The sequence below is a fragment of the Panthera onca genome, chromosome B1 (assembly GCF_046562875.1).
Source record: "Panthera onca isolate mPanOnc1 chromosome B1, mPanOnc1 haplotype 2, whole genome shotgun sequence".
Lineage (NCBI taxonomy): Eukaryota > Metazoa > Chordata > Mammalia > Carnivora > Felidae > Panthera > Panthera onca.
In genome coordinates this window covers 135,943,983-135,960,160 of record NC_138342.1, presented here as the reverse complement: position 1 = coordinate 135,960,160, position 16,178 = coordinate 135,943,983, and the positions used below count along the sequence as shown (strand labels likewise).

The 16,178-nt window shown below is 42.5% G+C and overlaps 1 protein-coding gene across 5 annotated transcripts in view; it reads right to left on the bottom strand.

The window, feature by feature from the left end:
- Nucleotides 1-16,178, bottom strand: part of FNIP2 (folliculin interacting protein 2) — a 131,971-nt gene that overhangs the window by 20,626 nt on the left and 95,167 nt on the right. For all 5 annotated transcript variants that reach the window (XM_060653883.3, XM_060653886.3, XM_060653882.3 and 2 more), the window contains 4 exons: nucleotides 14,018-14,164; nucleotides 13,730-13,899; nucleotides 4,762-6,115; nucleotides 3,709-3,865 (listed from right to left, as the gene is read on the bottom strand). In XM_060653883.3, coding sequence (XP_060509866.3) covers nucleotides 3,709-3,865; nucleotides 4,762-6,115; nucleotides 13,730-13,899; nucleotides 14,018-14,164 — 1,828 coding nt within the window. The remainder of the gene's footprint in view (nucleotides 1-3,708; nucleotides 3,866-4,761; nucleotides 6,116-13,729; nucleotides 13,900-14,017; nucleotides 14,165-16,178) is intronic.

Genomic DNA, 16,178 nt, shown 5'->3' with positions numbered 1-16,178 from the left:
CCGTTATCTCCAGTAGGAGTGTCCCGGGAAACTCATTTACAAAGCACTTTCACATATATTATTTTAATAGCTAACATTTATTGGGCATTAGTAATGTGCCAGGCACTGCGCTAAACACTTGATATGCATTATCTCAGAGTTTTCAAACCAGACCTGTAAGTACTATTCATTTTTCAAAAGCTGAAACTGATGCTTAGAAGAGTAAAGAAACTGCCCGAGGCCACAAAGCCACTAAGTAGCAAGCCATGATTCAAATTCAGGTTTGTCTGTCGTTAGAAGCCAAACTTTTAACCACTGGATTATATTTCATCTGTTCCTCCAAATGCATTTTTTTTTTTTTTTTTGAGGCTTAGTGATGCCAACTGATTTACCTATCAGCAAATGAGTGGTAACACTAAAACGTGAATCCAGCAACAGAGTTAAGTCAGTGCTCCTCCCCTACTATGCCATAATTTAATACCCCTAACATTGCCCTGGGCAGCAGTATTCACAGGCAGACAAACACACCAGAGGAAAAAAGGGAGAGATAAAGCTACTTGAGGGTCATAGGTACAGCATGAAGCTGGCTCTCTCACTCTGTCTCTCCCACTTTAACATTTAAAGTCAAAAGGAAAACAGAGAAAGAATGCACATTTAGATATGGCAGGAAAAAAATGAAGCTAAATATTACTTTAGCCTAATTTAAGGCAGCTGTATAATCTACATGCTAGGAGATGGAGAAATAGTTCAAATGACAGAAAAGAGGTAGTGTATGGATTAAACAAGAACATGTGTTTAAATATTTAAAGACCATCACAAGCTTGATATGGAAAAGCCAATAGTAAAAATGGAAATAAAATAAAGTTAATATGTCTTTCTTTACTGAGACTGGAATAAGGAAGAACATAAAAAGAAATTCGTAGTATTGGAAGCTCTAGAATGCAATCCCTCGATGAGAGAAGAAATTCCACAAACTAGTTTATCATAGTTATAAAAGTGCACATTTACATAAGACAGATTTTACAATCCACTCATGCATAGGTCTAGAAAATAGATCAATAACTTAAATCAATTGCTTTCAAACAGTTAATAAAAATCCTTTGCTAAAAACGATTATGAATATCAAAGCCCAATGAAGTCTTGCATGAACACTAAAAATTATTAACGTCCAAAAAATAGGTTTTTGAACACAAGTTAAGTAAAGCAATTTATCCCAATCTTTTATTCCTTAACAAATTATCATTCCAGCTCTAACTGTGGTCATGAACATTTGCTCTTGGATCTTTGCTTCTTTCTCTGGCAACATACCCAAGAATTTAAATAATTACTAGACTTATAGAGCAAGTAAATTCAATATAATGTTAAAACCCTAATTTATTTTTCAACAAATATTTGTAAATGGCAGTTGAGAGTAAGGCTATTTTTATTTAAACACTGTCCCAGACCAGAGTCCCCATGTGAGAGGCAGTTTAAATGGAACACTACTTCAAAAACAAAATTCATTATGATGAATGTGCCAAGTGAAATTAGAAATCTACTAATGCTAATTGGATGCAATCTGAATGCATTAAACTTCCGAAGATATTTTTATGAACCCTTTGCAATTTCCTATTAACACCCATGCATGGCTGCACTTTGGATGTACCCACAATTTGACACAATATAGGTTATTATGCTTAATAACTTTCGATCTCTCGGGGTGATTGCATAGTCTGAAAAAATGAGAAAAGCTACAGTGTGAAAATACTACTTCTCAAAGGAAGATAAAATAATATATGAAAAACCTTTGAGAGTACAAATAGAGAAAACATGGATTTGTTTTTTTTCAAATGTCAGAATTACAGAGCTCACTGGTCATCATTAACACCTAATATACAAAACACTGGAACTTGTCAGCCTGTGGAAAATAGTGTTAAAAAAAAAAAAAAAAGTCATGAATGGTTTTCCAGATAAGCTCAAGGATGGTTATCAATCAATTATATTTCCATAGTGGTAAGTGAGCCAGTCCAGAGCATTTGGCCCTCCCCCTCCCCCCCCCCCCCCCCCCCCGTAAGATCAATGGCACTGAAGACAACTCAGCCAGATCACACTCGCTCTCTTGGCGCCTCTGTCAGAAGCAGGACACTGGGCTTCATGCAAGAAGGGTCCAGCAAGCAATACCGATGTTCTTACAGATCAAACTGATGGCAGAACAGAGAGGAAAACCCCACAGGTTTTGCATATATGGATATAAACACATAGGCAGCCGACAGAAAAGGAGAAGAGGGCCTCTACCTCCCTGCCTTCATGCTACCAATAGCTACAAAATGTACGTGAGTCTAAAATCACGGAGGCTTCCGTGGTATGAGACAACCTAGACAGATAGGGCACTGTTCTTACCCTAATGTCACTGACGTAGGGATCACTCACATGATAAACAAGTATGCAGTGTTCACTACAACTCTGAAAACAAAATGTTACAACATTTTTTTTTACAGGAGACAAAAGTAACCTCATAGCTTCATTCCTGGAATATCCTGGTGCGGGGTGGTGTCTGACCACAGAGCAGGGTGGGGTTAGGAATGTTCGGGTATAAATGTGTACCCTGGGCTGGCCTCCCCAGCTTCCAATGACCCCCTCCCCATCTCTCCTCCCACCCCATTCAGGGGGGTTATGAAGACATCTGTTTCACTACTGAGCTTTTCTTCCCATTTGACACAAATATCTTTAGCCTGTTTAGCCTGTGTATGTTTAGTCTTCACAGAGGAGATGCTCAAGGCCAAAGATAACATGCGGTGCCTTCTGTTCCACCTTTCAAAAACTACTTGTTGGTCGAGGAGGTAGGTAACAAGCCAAATTCCAATTTTCTTAATGCAGTGAGGACTTTCCCTATCGCACAAGATACATTATGTTTCCGGTGCAAAACATCTATTTTTGCACATCTGCCCAATAGCAGCTCAATTAAAACCAGGCCCATCAGATTGACACAGTTTCCTTAACTGCTCAGTTCCTGTCATGCTGCAGATAGCAGAAAAGCACTTAACGGCAGCCACAAGGCAATTTTCCAGTAAGACTTGTTAATCTTTATACAGTCATCCTCATGCAGCCATCAAAGTGAACTTAATGACAAATCAGTTAAAATAAATTACTTTTAGGAACTTGTAAGGATCGGATAAAAAGCAAACCATATGTGACATCTCTTCGGTCCTCCCCGTGACGGCATATAATTGTCACCATCTGTGCTGTTTATTCTATTTGCCCGGCCCGTCCGCCCTCCAGATCCACTCTTTGCCCTTGTCTGTCTTGTGCAGGCCCCAGGAGGCCGACCTCTGTGGACCTCGGGACTGTATCTGCATCAGTTTTGACCTTGCTCTCTGGCTTCCAGCTGGGCTCAGCCAGTGAGAGGTACAGAAGAGCTCAGAGGCTGAAGGGAAAGGGTGTCAGGGAGTTATCCTTCACCCTCCCCAGAGCTCGTGCAGCCAGGTGGCTGCTCTTCCAGCTCCAGCTCTCCACCGTTCTGGTGTCACTGCCCCCCCCGCCACTTATCCCTCAGGCCCACGTGTGCCCAAAGCTCCCAGCTGCTGCTACTCCCTGGGTGCTTCACCAACCCTTGTTGATTGCTGTAATCTCACCCGCATCTCTATAAACAATCCTGTCACTGCACCCCCTTCAGTCTAGACACCTGCTGCTGGCCCAGACCCTGGCGGACATATTGTCAGCAGCCAGAGGCTCCAAGCTGGGATTACTTACATGGACTGTGTGGACCAGATCGGCCACCAGACACTGCTTCAGCTTCTCATCGCTGCTGGTCCCGTGAAGCACCAGATCAGGCATGTACGTGGGGCAATAACCCGCCAGAAGTGAGCGGCCAAAGTTTCTTACATTTGTGTTGCTAATGCTCTGAGACCTAAAACAATATTGGCCCATTAGAATACACAATTAAAAATGTACCCCCTTCTCGCATCACCATTGGCACAAAACCCCCAATAACACACGTGCAAAAAACAGATTCATGGTGGTCCGTTCCACCAATCCTCCAGTAAGTGGATCATTGACATGGGAAGAGCAAGGGGGTGGGAGGAGAAAAATAATTTCTTTTTTGATGGAAGGGTAGAAGAAACAGTATTTTCTATCACATATTGACATGATATACCTCATATCAAACATCCACCAGGCAGTCTGTGTCAAGAGAGTGAAGAAAGAGAAAGTCTACTGGGGGGGAGGCGGGGAGGCACTTGCCAAAAACCTGGCTTTAGGAACGCGACACATCTGCACAGGGTGGCGCCCACACCAGGGCAGAAGAACAGCAGAAATCTCTAATTACTGCTTTCAGTCATCACAGCCCAAATAATCGACCTGATGGAGTGTTAAGGAAGAGGTGTTGTTTCCCAACCCCGTCATGCTGCTCTGAGCTGCAGGAGAGAAGCCACACGGTGAGGGCAATCCACCGTCTCCGATGCAAGGCATCTGCTGCCAGCCATACCACTTCCGTGCGGATGACAGAAAATTAAAATACCTGCTCACCTCCACCATATCCTCGAGCTTCCCAAACTGTCACAAGAGCTGCAAAGGCAACGGCGTGCCTTCTCACTCAGAGAGCTCAGAGGCACCAAGCCACTGTCATCCCCCTTGGAGAAAGGGCAGGCTCGAAACCCTGTGCAGCGGTGTGATTAACACTAACGCTCCGAGAAAAAAGCCCTCATGTGTAACATGGCCAACGGCAGCTAACGTGATCATGCCTGTTAAGTCAGAAAACCAGTATTTGAACCCAGTTCCTTCTGCTTCCCAGCCTGCCGGTGTTACCTGGGCAGAGGCAGCTCCACTTCCAAGGATCCTTCAGTCCAGTCATCGCTGTGCTCTAGATTCAGCGAGGCTGAAGCACACGCCTCCTCGTCACTGTCTCCAAGAGCGCTATCTGAGCTTTCATTCCTGGGAATGTCTCCTTCCATCCTGAAGTTGGCCTTCCTGTCAGCATCCCCACAGGGGACATCTGCAGCGCCTGAGAAGCCAGAGTCCTGCTGTGCACACCTGCTTGGAACAGGCTGTATCAAAGGTCCCTCCGCAGCCTTCAGATACAAACCTCTTGTTTTCTCCAGAATCCTCGTTCCGGCTCCTGCGGCACCGCCATCAGGTGCCAACGTGTCAGCACACTGGCCAGGCTGCCCAGCGGCATCTGCCACAAGCTCGCTTCTGACGCCTCTGTCCTCAGCAAAACCCCTCTCAAGTTCACCTTCATCCCTCTCAGAAGACGGGTTCTGAGGACAGGGGATGTTCTTTTGGAAGCCAGGTGTAAAGGAGCACCGAGAAGCCTGCTGGTCCTGAGCCAGGTCAGCGGCCATCCCAGACTCCACTGAGGGATGGCAGGCTAACTCTGGATACTGTCTACAGGCCATTAGCCGCTTCTCCATTTTTTGTGTGCGGCTTTCAAAGTCAGACTCTGGAGATACGGAGCTTCCAATTTGGAAAGTGACCTTTTCTAAGGGAGGCTTCTCCCAGGAATGTCTGTCAGGGCAAGGCCAGGCTGCTGACCGGTCTGAGAGTTTCTTGGGCATCTCCCCTTTCAACTCTTCACTGACAGTTCGCTGGCCGATCTTCACTCCTGCCCCCAACCCTTCACAGTTGGAGAGTCTTGAAGAGTCATCTCGTGGTGCCTCTTTTTCACTTTCTTCCTCCCCACAAAATGCACCCTGAGACTTCCAGGAGCTGCCCGATGCTGACTCTTGGAATTCCACACCGCAGACTTGAGAACTCTGCTCCGCCCTTTTGTTTCCTTCTTTGTCAGGTTTGGGACACAGGTCTCTAATGTCAGTGCCCTCTGGGGACACACCCAGCCCCTCAGGCCTGGGGCTCCTTCCCTCAGCCATCGAGGGTGGCAGGATGGGGGGAAGCAGAGCAGGCTCACTTCTCACTGTGACAACCACATACTCAGACTCCTCTACTTCTCCCCTCTCCAAGGCTGTGGTGATGTTGCTCCCATTTAACACTTGGTCTCCTTCACTGTGACTCCCACTCCACGTCAGCTGATTCTCTTGCAGCTCAGAGCAACGGAGAAAGTAGGTCAGGACATAAAGTATGCGTTGGACCAGATCCTTCTGCTTCCCCAGCACCACCGTGCGAGTCAGCCTCACTGGAGAGCCGATGGCTCCGTAAAGATCACCTGGAGAGCAAAACACACACCAAGTTGTTTGGGGGCAAGCATGTCATGGATATGTCAGCCTTTACAAGAGAAAAACAGAAGACTTACACTCCCAAATTAGGATTGCTTCTTCACACACGTGACTGGGGCAAAGAGGTAATTCCTACTAATGACCATGTTTTAGCTGTGCCTCTGGAAGGGAAAGCGTAAGGCTGCGGCCCACCGCTCCTGGTGCATGGACACAGTGCTGGTGTACATGGCCCTTCTCTGTGCTTGTTAGGACTTCCCACACAGCTCGCTGGGCAGGCCAGCCCCCACTAGAGCTGGCTCCCTCAGCTCACTATACAAATCAAATACTGTATCTTGGAAACAAGAATGATGGGATTTTTTTCAGAACAATCCCAGGACAATAGACCTTGGGGTAAAATCCAAATTCAGGGATCTCTGAACAGAAGTGTAGTGAATCAATTCAAAATACTTAATGAAATGGCCTGCTCAGAATTCCCTCAATACACACACACACACACACACACACACACACACACACCAAGTAGAACCAATGTGATTAACAAGAAGAAATCACTTAGTCATGAATAATGAATCTGAATTTATTTTCCATTACTTCACCTGAAAATCCTACTGGAAGAAAACACGTCCCATAAGTTATATCCTGACAAGTTGATTAAAAACTATGTAATGAACCACAAAAATTTAGCTTAAAGGTGGAAGAAGGGCTAATAAGAGCAAATATGTCAATGAGCCCAGCAGTATAAGCTTTCCATCAAAAGTATTTGTTAAACGCCTATTGAAAGTATTGCCATTTGACAATCTGATTACTGTTTGAAATGCTTTGATAATAATAATACTGACAATTACAACAAACAGCCAACATTTACTGAGTGTGCAGGCACAGTGCTAAGTGATTCGCGTGGATTTATCCTGTTTATATCCCTGTATAACCAACCCTGAGTTAGAAACCATTAAGAGAATAATCAGAATGATGGAATAAATCAAAACTTGCAAACATACTAAATAAAGGAGAGGAGGTACATGGTAACAGTTATAAATAACAGCTCAGGAAGTTAGAACTCATCTGAGGAATGCATCTAGAGAGAGAAGGGAATGCATTTTTATTAGAGCACATACTAGATAAAACTAATTATACCAACAGATTGAGACAGGAAAAAGTTATGGGAACCATCAGGAAGTACTTGCCCCTGGGAACCATCAGGAAATACCCCCTCTGGAGAGTATTCCCTAGTGTAAAGCTACTGCTCCTGAAAACATTTAAAGGGCAGGACACAAATGACTTTAAAGAATCCTCTCTATAAAAAGACTACAGGCTAATCAAGCTTTATCTTTGAGGCTTTTGTAACTGACAGATCATTCAGGAATTCAAAAGAATAACTCAAGACTGTAGTCTGATGCTAGGACGAGTATTTCTGTTTGAGAAAACTTTCTAGACCTCTCATTGCTGCAGGGGGATCAGTCATTTCAGGAATTCAAGGGATATTCTTGTTAAATCAGTCTCAATGTTAATAAAGAGGATAACCATTACATATCTGAAATCTGGTACAAAAAAAAAAAACACAGAGGAAAGAAAGGCCACTCAGAATGACAATATTTTTTAGCAATGCATTGAACATTTGGCATTGCACATTTTAATAACTAATAAATGGGGAAAAAAAGCAAGGAAAGCTACTAAAAATACAATTTGTGATGTTTCCCGCTTTGGTTTTCTTCTTCAATATTAGTTTGGCTACTCGGGGTCTTTTGTGGTTGCACAGCCTCTACTACAAAGCTGTAATCATCAAGACAGTATGGTACTGGCACAAAAACGGACACTCAGATCAATGGAATAGAATAGACAACCCGGAATTGGACCCACAAATGTATGGCCAACTAATCTTCGACAAAGCAGGAAAGAGTATCCAATGGAAAAAAGATAGTCTCTTTAGCAAATGGGGCTGGGAGAACTGGACAGCAACATGCAGAAAAATGAAACTAGACCATTTCTTACACCATACACAAAAATAAACTCAAAATGGATAAAAGACCTAAATGTGAGACAGGAAACCATCAAAACCCTAGAGGAGAAAGCAGGCAACAACCTCTCTGACCTCAGCCGCAGCAATTTCTTACTCGACACATCTCCAAAGGCAAGGGAAATAAAAGCAAAAATGAACTACTGGGACCTCATCAAGATAAAAAGCTTCTGCACTGCAAAGGAAACAATCAACAAAAACAACAATCAACCCAACAGAATGGGAAAAGATATCTGCAAATGACCTATCGGATAAAGGGCTAGTATCCAAAATCTACAAAGAACTTACCACACTCAACACCTGAAAAACAAATAATCCAGCGAAGAAATGGGCAGAAAGATGAATAGACACTTTCCCAAAGAAGACATCCAGATGGCCAACAGACACATAAAAAGATGCTCAATGTCACTCATCATCAGGGAAATACAAATCAAAGCCACACTGAGATACCACCTCACACTGGTCAGAGTGCTAAAATGAACAACTCAGGAAACTACAGATGCTGGCGAGGATGTGGAGAAATGGGAACCCTCTTGCACTGTTGGTGGGAATGCACACTGGTGCAGCCATTCTGGAAAATAGTGTGGAGGTTCCTCAAAAGATTAAAAATAAATCTACCCTATGAGCCAGCAACAGCACTGCTAGGAATTTTCCCAAGGGATACAGGAGTGCTGATGCATAGGGGCACGTTTACCCCATTGTTCACAGCAGCGCTTTCAACAATAGCCAAATTATAGAAAGAGCCTCAATATCCATCAACTGATGAATGGATAAAGAAGATGTGGTTTATATATACAATGGACTACTACTTGGCAATGAGAAAGAATGAAATCTGGCCATTTGTAGCAACGTGGATGGAACTGGAGAGTGTTATGCTAAGTGAAATAAGTCAGTCAGAGAAAACATATCATATGTTTTCACTCATATATGGATCTTGAGAAACTTAACAGAAGACCATGGGAGAAGGGAAAAGGAAAAAAAAAAGTTACAAACAGAGAGAGAGGGAGGCAAACCACAAGAGACTCTTAAATACAGAGAATAAACTGAGGGTGGATGGGAGGGTGGGAGAGAGGGGAAAATGGGTGATGGGCACTGAGGAGAGCACTTGGGATGAACACTGGGTATTGTATGTAAGCCAATTTGACAATAAATTGTATTCATGAAAAAAACAAAAAATAAAAAATAAAAATAAAATAAAAATACAATTTATTGGGTGCCTGGATGGCTCAGTCAGTTAAGCGTCTGACTCTTGATTTTGGCTCAGGTCATGATCTCACGGTTTGTGGGTTTGAACCCTGAGTCAGGCTCTGCACTGACAGCAGAGCCTGCCTGAGAGTCTCTCTCTCCTGCTCCTCCCCGACTCACTCTCTCTCGCTTTCTCTCAAAATAAATAAACATTTCTGAAAAATCTAAAAAAATACAATCTACAATAATTTAAGCTGTATAAAGTAATGACAGCAATTGTGTGTGGAAACAGTGCCTTTATTTTAGGGTCAGTCTTCATAAAATAATGCATCATGAAAATAAGAGACCTGTAATATTACAGATTTACTGGATCTTCAACTGGAAGACAATTTTTTGAGCCCTGGACTGACAAAGCCACTAATTTTAGAGTATATTCCTTTGTTTTCATGAGTAGTATTTTATAAAATGAAGTTGCACAACAATGTGAATAGACTTAACATTACTGAACTGTACACTTAGAAATGGTTGAGATGGTAAATGCTATGTTCTGGGCTTTTTTTAAACCACAATTTAAAATACAAATTTAAGGATGCCTGGGTGGCTCAGTCACTTGAGCGTCCGACTCTTCATTTCGGCTCAGGTCATGATCTCACGGTTTGTGTGTTCAAGCCCCTTTTCGGGCTGTGCACTGACAGCATGGAGCTTGGAATTCTCTCTCTCTGCCTTTCCCTCTCTCTCTCAAAATCAATAAATACTAAAAAGGGGCGCCTGGGTGGCTCAGTTAAGCTTCCGACTTCGGCTCGGGTCATGATCTCGCGGTCTGTGGGTTTGAGCCCCGTGTCAGGCTCTGTGCTGACAGCTCAGAGCCTGGAGCCTGCTTCAGATTCTGTGTCTCCCCCTCTCTTTGCCCCTCCCCCACTTGTACACGCTCTCTCGCTCTTAAAAAGAAACATTAAAAAATATATTCAAAAGAAAAAATATATAAAATTTAAACTTAAAAAAAGCAAGAAAACGAGAGAAGGTAAAGGAGACAGACGAAAGGCAGAGAGTGCATAAAGCAGGAAGGGAGCCGGGTGCAGGGAGAGGAGAGACCCAAAGGGAAGGAGACAACCAGCATGGAGCAAGGAGTGATAAGAGCAGGCAGAGGAAGGGAAAGCTGGCTCAGAGAACATAAAGAGGGGAGTCCAAAAGGAAGAGAGGAAGACAGAGCGAAAGGTGAGAGGAAAGGAGAAAGAAAGGAGGTTGGAGGTGAAGAGGTACAAACAGCAGAGAATCTGAGAGAAGCAAAAAGAGGTGAGGAAAGCAGTAAGGGTGACATGAAAAACTATCAAGGGGACAGTGAATAGATAGAATAGATAGAATAGATAGAATAGATAGAAACCGGAAAGCTGAGAAACTGAGAATGTAGGAGCGCTATAAGGGGAGGACAGAGAAAGGGTGGGAAAGGTGGGGGGAAGATGGAGGGAGAAACCAAAACAGAGGGAGGAACTGAAAGAAAATGTTTTTAAAATGTTTTTAAAAAGAGACGAGGAGAGAAGCCAAGGATCTTAAAGGGCCACTTTCTCCTAGATTACATTCTAATAAATGTGTATGCTACAAAGTTCCCCTCTACAGTGTTTCCCGAGGCCCACACATTGTAATTTATTCTATCTTTATTATTATTTAATTTAAAATATTTTCTAATTTCCCTTGTGAAGTATTATCTGCCTTTTGGGTTATTTAAAATGGGTTGTTTAATTTCTGAGCAGGTGGGAATTTTCTCCGTATCATTTTTTAAAGTTATTTTCATTATAATTTCAGTGGTGAAAGAAATTGCCTTTCAAACTATGCGTACCCATCCCACGACAGAAATACATTTTATACTGTAACCTCACTCATCCCCTGAAACATTTTACAAAACAGTACCTGTGTCACTCTGATATTTTCTATTGTACTGACCCTTTTAAATGCTTTTCTGACCCACAAAATTGCTTCCACAAGCCACTAATGGCTGGTGATCCAGCTTTGGAAAGTCCTTGTGTAGAGTGCTCATGTTAGGCAGGGTGAGGATGGCTGAGCTCCTGGAGAGCAGGCCAGTGAGGGTGTGATAGACCCCAAGGGCTGGTTGCTTTCAGCTTCTCTCCCCACTTTCCTGAGAATGCCAAGGAGCCAGGCAGAGGTGGGCACAGCAGTGGCACCTGCTCTGGCAAGCGTTCAGATAAGCCTTTGAAATAATTCAAAATAGAGTCTTTTCTACAACTTAGGAACCTGGAATAAAATTACCTCCGCACCATTGTATATTCCCAGAAATTTGTATTTTCCTATTTACTGGGACTTGGTAAATATTTAATAAAAATAATAATAATTGGAAGTGGCTCCCCCACTGAAGCTGCTTGATTTTTTTGTAATGATGGAAACTCAACCAGCATTTACACTTGGCTTTACAAAGCTATCACAAGACTCTGCTCTGTCAACCACCAGACCCCTGCTGGATGGTCTGGGGGAGGGGAGGATTGGACACTTTCAATAATACATGACCTACTACACGACTATGAGCTCATAGGAAGGGACGTTGCCTTGTAATGCCAAACACAGGCTCTCAATTATTTAAATTTCAAATGGGAAGCGTGTCTAATTATAAATACATTCATCTAATTAAATGCACAATGTTTAATTAGCATTGTTTTTAAATGGGTGACCCGGCAGCATGAAACACCATGTTTCCTTATTATCTAGCCCCCTTCCCTTTGCCACTTAACAATACTGCATTTTTTCAAGACTATTGTTCCATAACAACAACAATAATGCTCTGTCCTCCCCAGAACTGTATAATCCAGAGTGAGGCATACTCTGAGTTCTTCTGAGCTCGGTACTGATTGGTTGTATTAAGTCCATTTTTAACATCCATAAATTCTTTAATTAATTCATTTAACATGTACCTATTATCCCCCTAACTGTGAGACATGTATTCTCTTTCTTAAATCCGGGTCACAAGGGCAAGACATCTTTATTATCTATAATGTGAGGACAAATAATAATAGGTTTGGAATGAGAATCTAATTAATTCATACAAAAAGCACTTAAAACAATGCTTGGTTCACAGTGTCAAGTTTTCATTATTGTTATTATAACATGCCATTTTCTAAGATTAGAGTGCGCTTCCCTAGTCCGTACTTCTGGAAAATGCCATTTTAACATTTCCTTAAGCAAGCCTTCCTTGAAAATCCCCTCCATCCCCTCACTTTGTCTCCCAGTGCCTCTCTAACATTAATATTTTCATCAGCAGCATAAATAACAAAAGCGCTTTATATAGAAGTAAATCCCACAGCAACCATTAACTATTATCATCCCATTTTACAGATAAAGAAACTGAGACACAGAGAGGTTAAGGCACTTGCCCATGGAGACTGGATTTGATCTAGGTAGTCTGGCTGTGGCACCTATACCCTTAACCTTCACACTATACTGTCTCTGTCTTGCAGACTTCTCCTATCAAAGGAGTAATCAGGATGTTTTGAGATCATCTGAATACAAATCTGCCACCTCCATTAGGCAGCTAGCTTCCCCAAGCTAAGCAGTGTGTGTTAACCCCATATCCCTGGCATCTAGCATAGGATCTGGATCAGCGTGGGCAGCAAGTTTAACTGTGTTACTCTACATGATTGATGAGTGAGAGGTCCAAGAGTAGACCTCTTGTCCACATGAACCCAAATATGCCACTTTGAACTCACAAGTCCCAAACTTTATAACCAACTATGCCAAAGCATTAGATTTCTGCACCATGCCTACGTGCAAAGCTTTGAGGAAATAAATGCCACCATCTAACTGCAAGGAAGTGGTATAGAGAAAGACAAGGTTCCTAACTCAAGCTAAAGTTGTAAAGGTAGTAAAATTATAGTATGTTACTTTCTTTTTCTCCTATTTTTCTCCAACCAAGCCCATCCTTGAGGACAGTGGTTCTCAGCCAGAGAGCGTCTTGCCACCCAGGAACAATGTTCGGAGACATTTTTGATTGTCACAACTCTGAAGGGGGTTTTTCACTGGTAGCTAGTGAGCAAAGGCCACTGATGCTAACACCCCAAATGCACAAGACAGCCCTCCCAAGCCCCACCCCACAAAGAATTATCTGGTCCAAATATCAATAATGTTGAGGTTAAGAAACCCTGCTCTAGAGTGAACTGCCACTGTGGTATGGGAGAACGATTTACCTGTTCCGATTCAGAAGAGCACAACAAAGCTGCCAGCGGCAGGGAAGGAGAGGAAGGGGTTGTCCTACAACTAGACCCTGTGGGCCAGTCTCCTATCATCTGCCTGTCCAGTGACAACTCCTGAATCTCCGGGATGGAGAGCCAACATCAACAAAAAATTCTAGCATTTTCTCCATTCCATCCCATAGAGTCTCTGAATAGTCAAATTAGGTACTAACCCAGCTGTGCCCAGAGAGGATTATATGGATGTGTTTTGGCCAGCGTGTTCACTGACTGAGAGGTGCGTTTCTCTGAGAAGGCTTTAATGGGAGGGTGATCAACAGGCATGACAGTCGGTACCCAGGCCAGGTGGTAGGTTAACACTGCAGTCAGTAAGGCAGCAAAAAACCTTGGAGAAATGGAAGAAAATACAACCAGATGAGTCAATGCAGGAAGAGGCATGTCACATACACCACAGACACTGGCCATGGAAGTTGCAAAAAAGGCTTCAGAGTTTTGAAGCTTACTGATTTTTGTTGATCTGTTCTATCAGAAGTGTAAACTCCTTGAGAAAGCGCTGGCAGAGCTGGGTTTTTTCCAAGGTGCTGGACATCATGGTAAGCCATACGGGTTCAGCTATCCTTGGAACGGAATATAAGTTCCAGATAGTTCCTCTATAGAAAAGAGAAGGGAGACATAAAACTGTCACAAATATTATTTTAGATAATCTCTGTATAAAGGAATAAAGAAGAAAACAATAATCTGGATCTAAGTAGCCTTTAAGGGATTCAAACAGTATATAAAACAGAGATCAGCAAACTATGATCCAGAGGCCAAACCTGCCACCTTTTTTGTAAATAACATTTTATTGGAACACTGCCAAGCTCATTCATTTATACATTATCTATATTGCTGCTTTTTGCAGAATGGCAAAGTTAAGGAGCTATGACAGAGACTCTTTACGGAAAAGGCATACTAACCCTTGATATAAAATATCCATTTTTTAAATGATTTGTTTTCACAATGCCTATTATCAAAATTTGCATTTGTTTTTACAGTAAAGAAATAAAGGAAGAAAGAAAGTACATGCTATTTAAAAATGTGGCCAAAGGCAACTCAGCTCTCCCAAGTGCTAGTTAGTGCTTAGTTCTCTAAGCCAAAGCACCCTATTGATTTCAGATGAAAAAACTACATAAATGGCTCTTCTTCATGGTATATACTGAGTTTCTATATGGACTAACAGAATCAAATTCTTAGAACTATAAGCTATTAGCAAAACTGACTAATGTAGCTCTATCACTTTACAGATATAGAAACTGAGGCCTAGAGAAATTAAGTTACTTATAATAAGACACTGAATGACAAGGTCAGGATGAGACTTCAGGTTTCCCAACACCTGGTGCCAAGGCCTTACTCTAAGCTTCATGACTCATGAATGTTTTTCCAAAGAGCACACAAACTTAGCTTAGGACCCCCACTGGAGGACATATTCACTCCAAATAAAGATGATAAGACATATTCTGATTTTCTAGCTATGTGCCTAAATGAACGGAGATACAAGAGAATGTCACCTTGGCCAAAACACATCTGCTGAGTTAGGTAGCAATGACAGATTACAGTCACATAGAACTGGGAATTATTTACTAAAACTAGGTCTCCCATTGGTAACACTATATTTTGTCACCATTTCTGGAAGGGTAGGTTGTTGAAGTAAGAATAAGACGTGTCTTTGAATAAGTGAGGCTTTCTGGTTCTGTACTTTCAGATTCTTGACCTCTGAAAAATTAATACTTTAATCAAACTAGCACAACTCCACACTATTTCTCAAATATATGACTTAGGTCTTGACAATTACCAGATAATGACAAATGTGCTATCTGAGTACTTTATACATAACACAAGGTTCAAAGACCACTGGAGATATTGTTTCAAGTAGCCATATAGAATTCACCAGCATATACCTTAATCATCAAAAAAAATGTTCTAGGGATGCCTGGGTGGCTCAGTCTGTTAAGCATCTGACTTCGGCTCAGGTTACAATCTCGAGATTCATGGGTTTGAGCCCTGCATGGGGCTCTGTGCTGATGGTGTGAAACCTGCTTGGGATTCTCTCTCTCTCTCTCTCTCTCTCTCTCTCTCTCCCTTCCCCAAGTGTGTGTGCTCTCTCTCTCTCTCTCTCAAAATAAACTAAAAAAAACAAAAACAAAAACAAAACCAATGTTCTGAAATTCTAAAAACTGTAAAGAATTTTTTTTCATGTTCATTTATTTATTTTGAGAGAGAAAGAGAACACGAGTTGGGGAGAGAGAGAGGGAGAGAGAGAAGGAGGGAGGGAGGGAGGGAGGGAGGGAGGGAGAGAGGGAGAGAGAGAGAGAGGGAGAGAGAGGGAGAGAGAGGGAGAGAGAGAGAGAGAGAGAGAGAGGGAGAGAGAGAGAGAGAGAGAGAGAGAGAGGAAGAGGAAGAATTCCAAGCAGTCTCCACACTGTCACACTGGTGTGGGTGTGGGTGTCAGCGTGGAGCCCAAGGCAGGGCTCAATCTCATGAACCGTGAGATCATGACCTGAGATGAAATCAAGAGTTGGACGCTTAACCAACTGAGCCTCCCAGGCACCCCTGTAAAAATTATTTTATCTTTCAGCTTCAGAATAACAATTTGACTTATTAGTTCATGACGGCTTTGGAATAGGA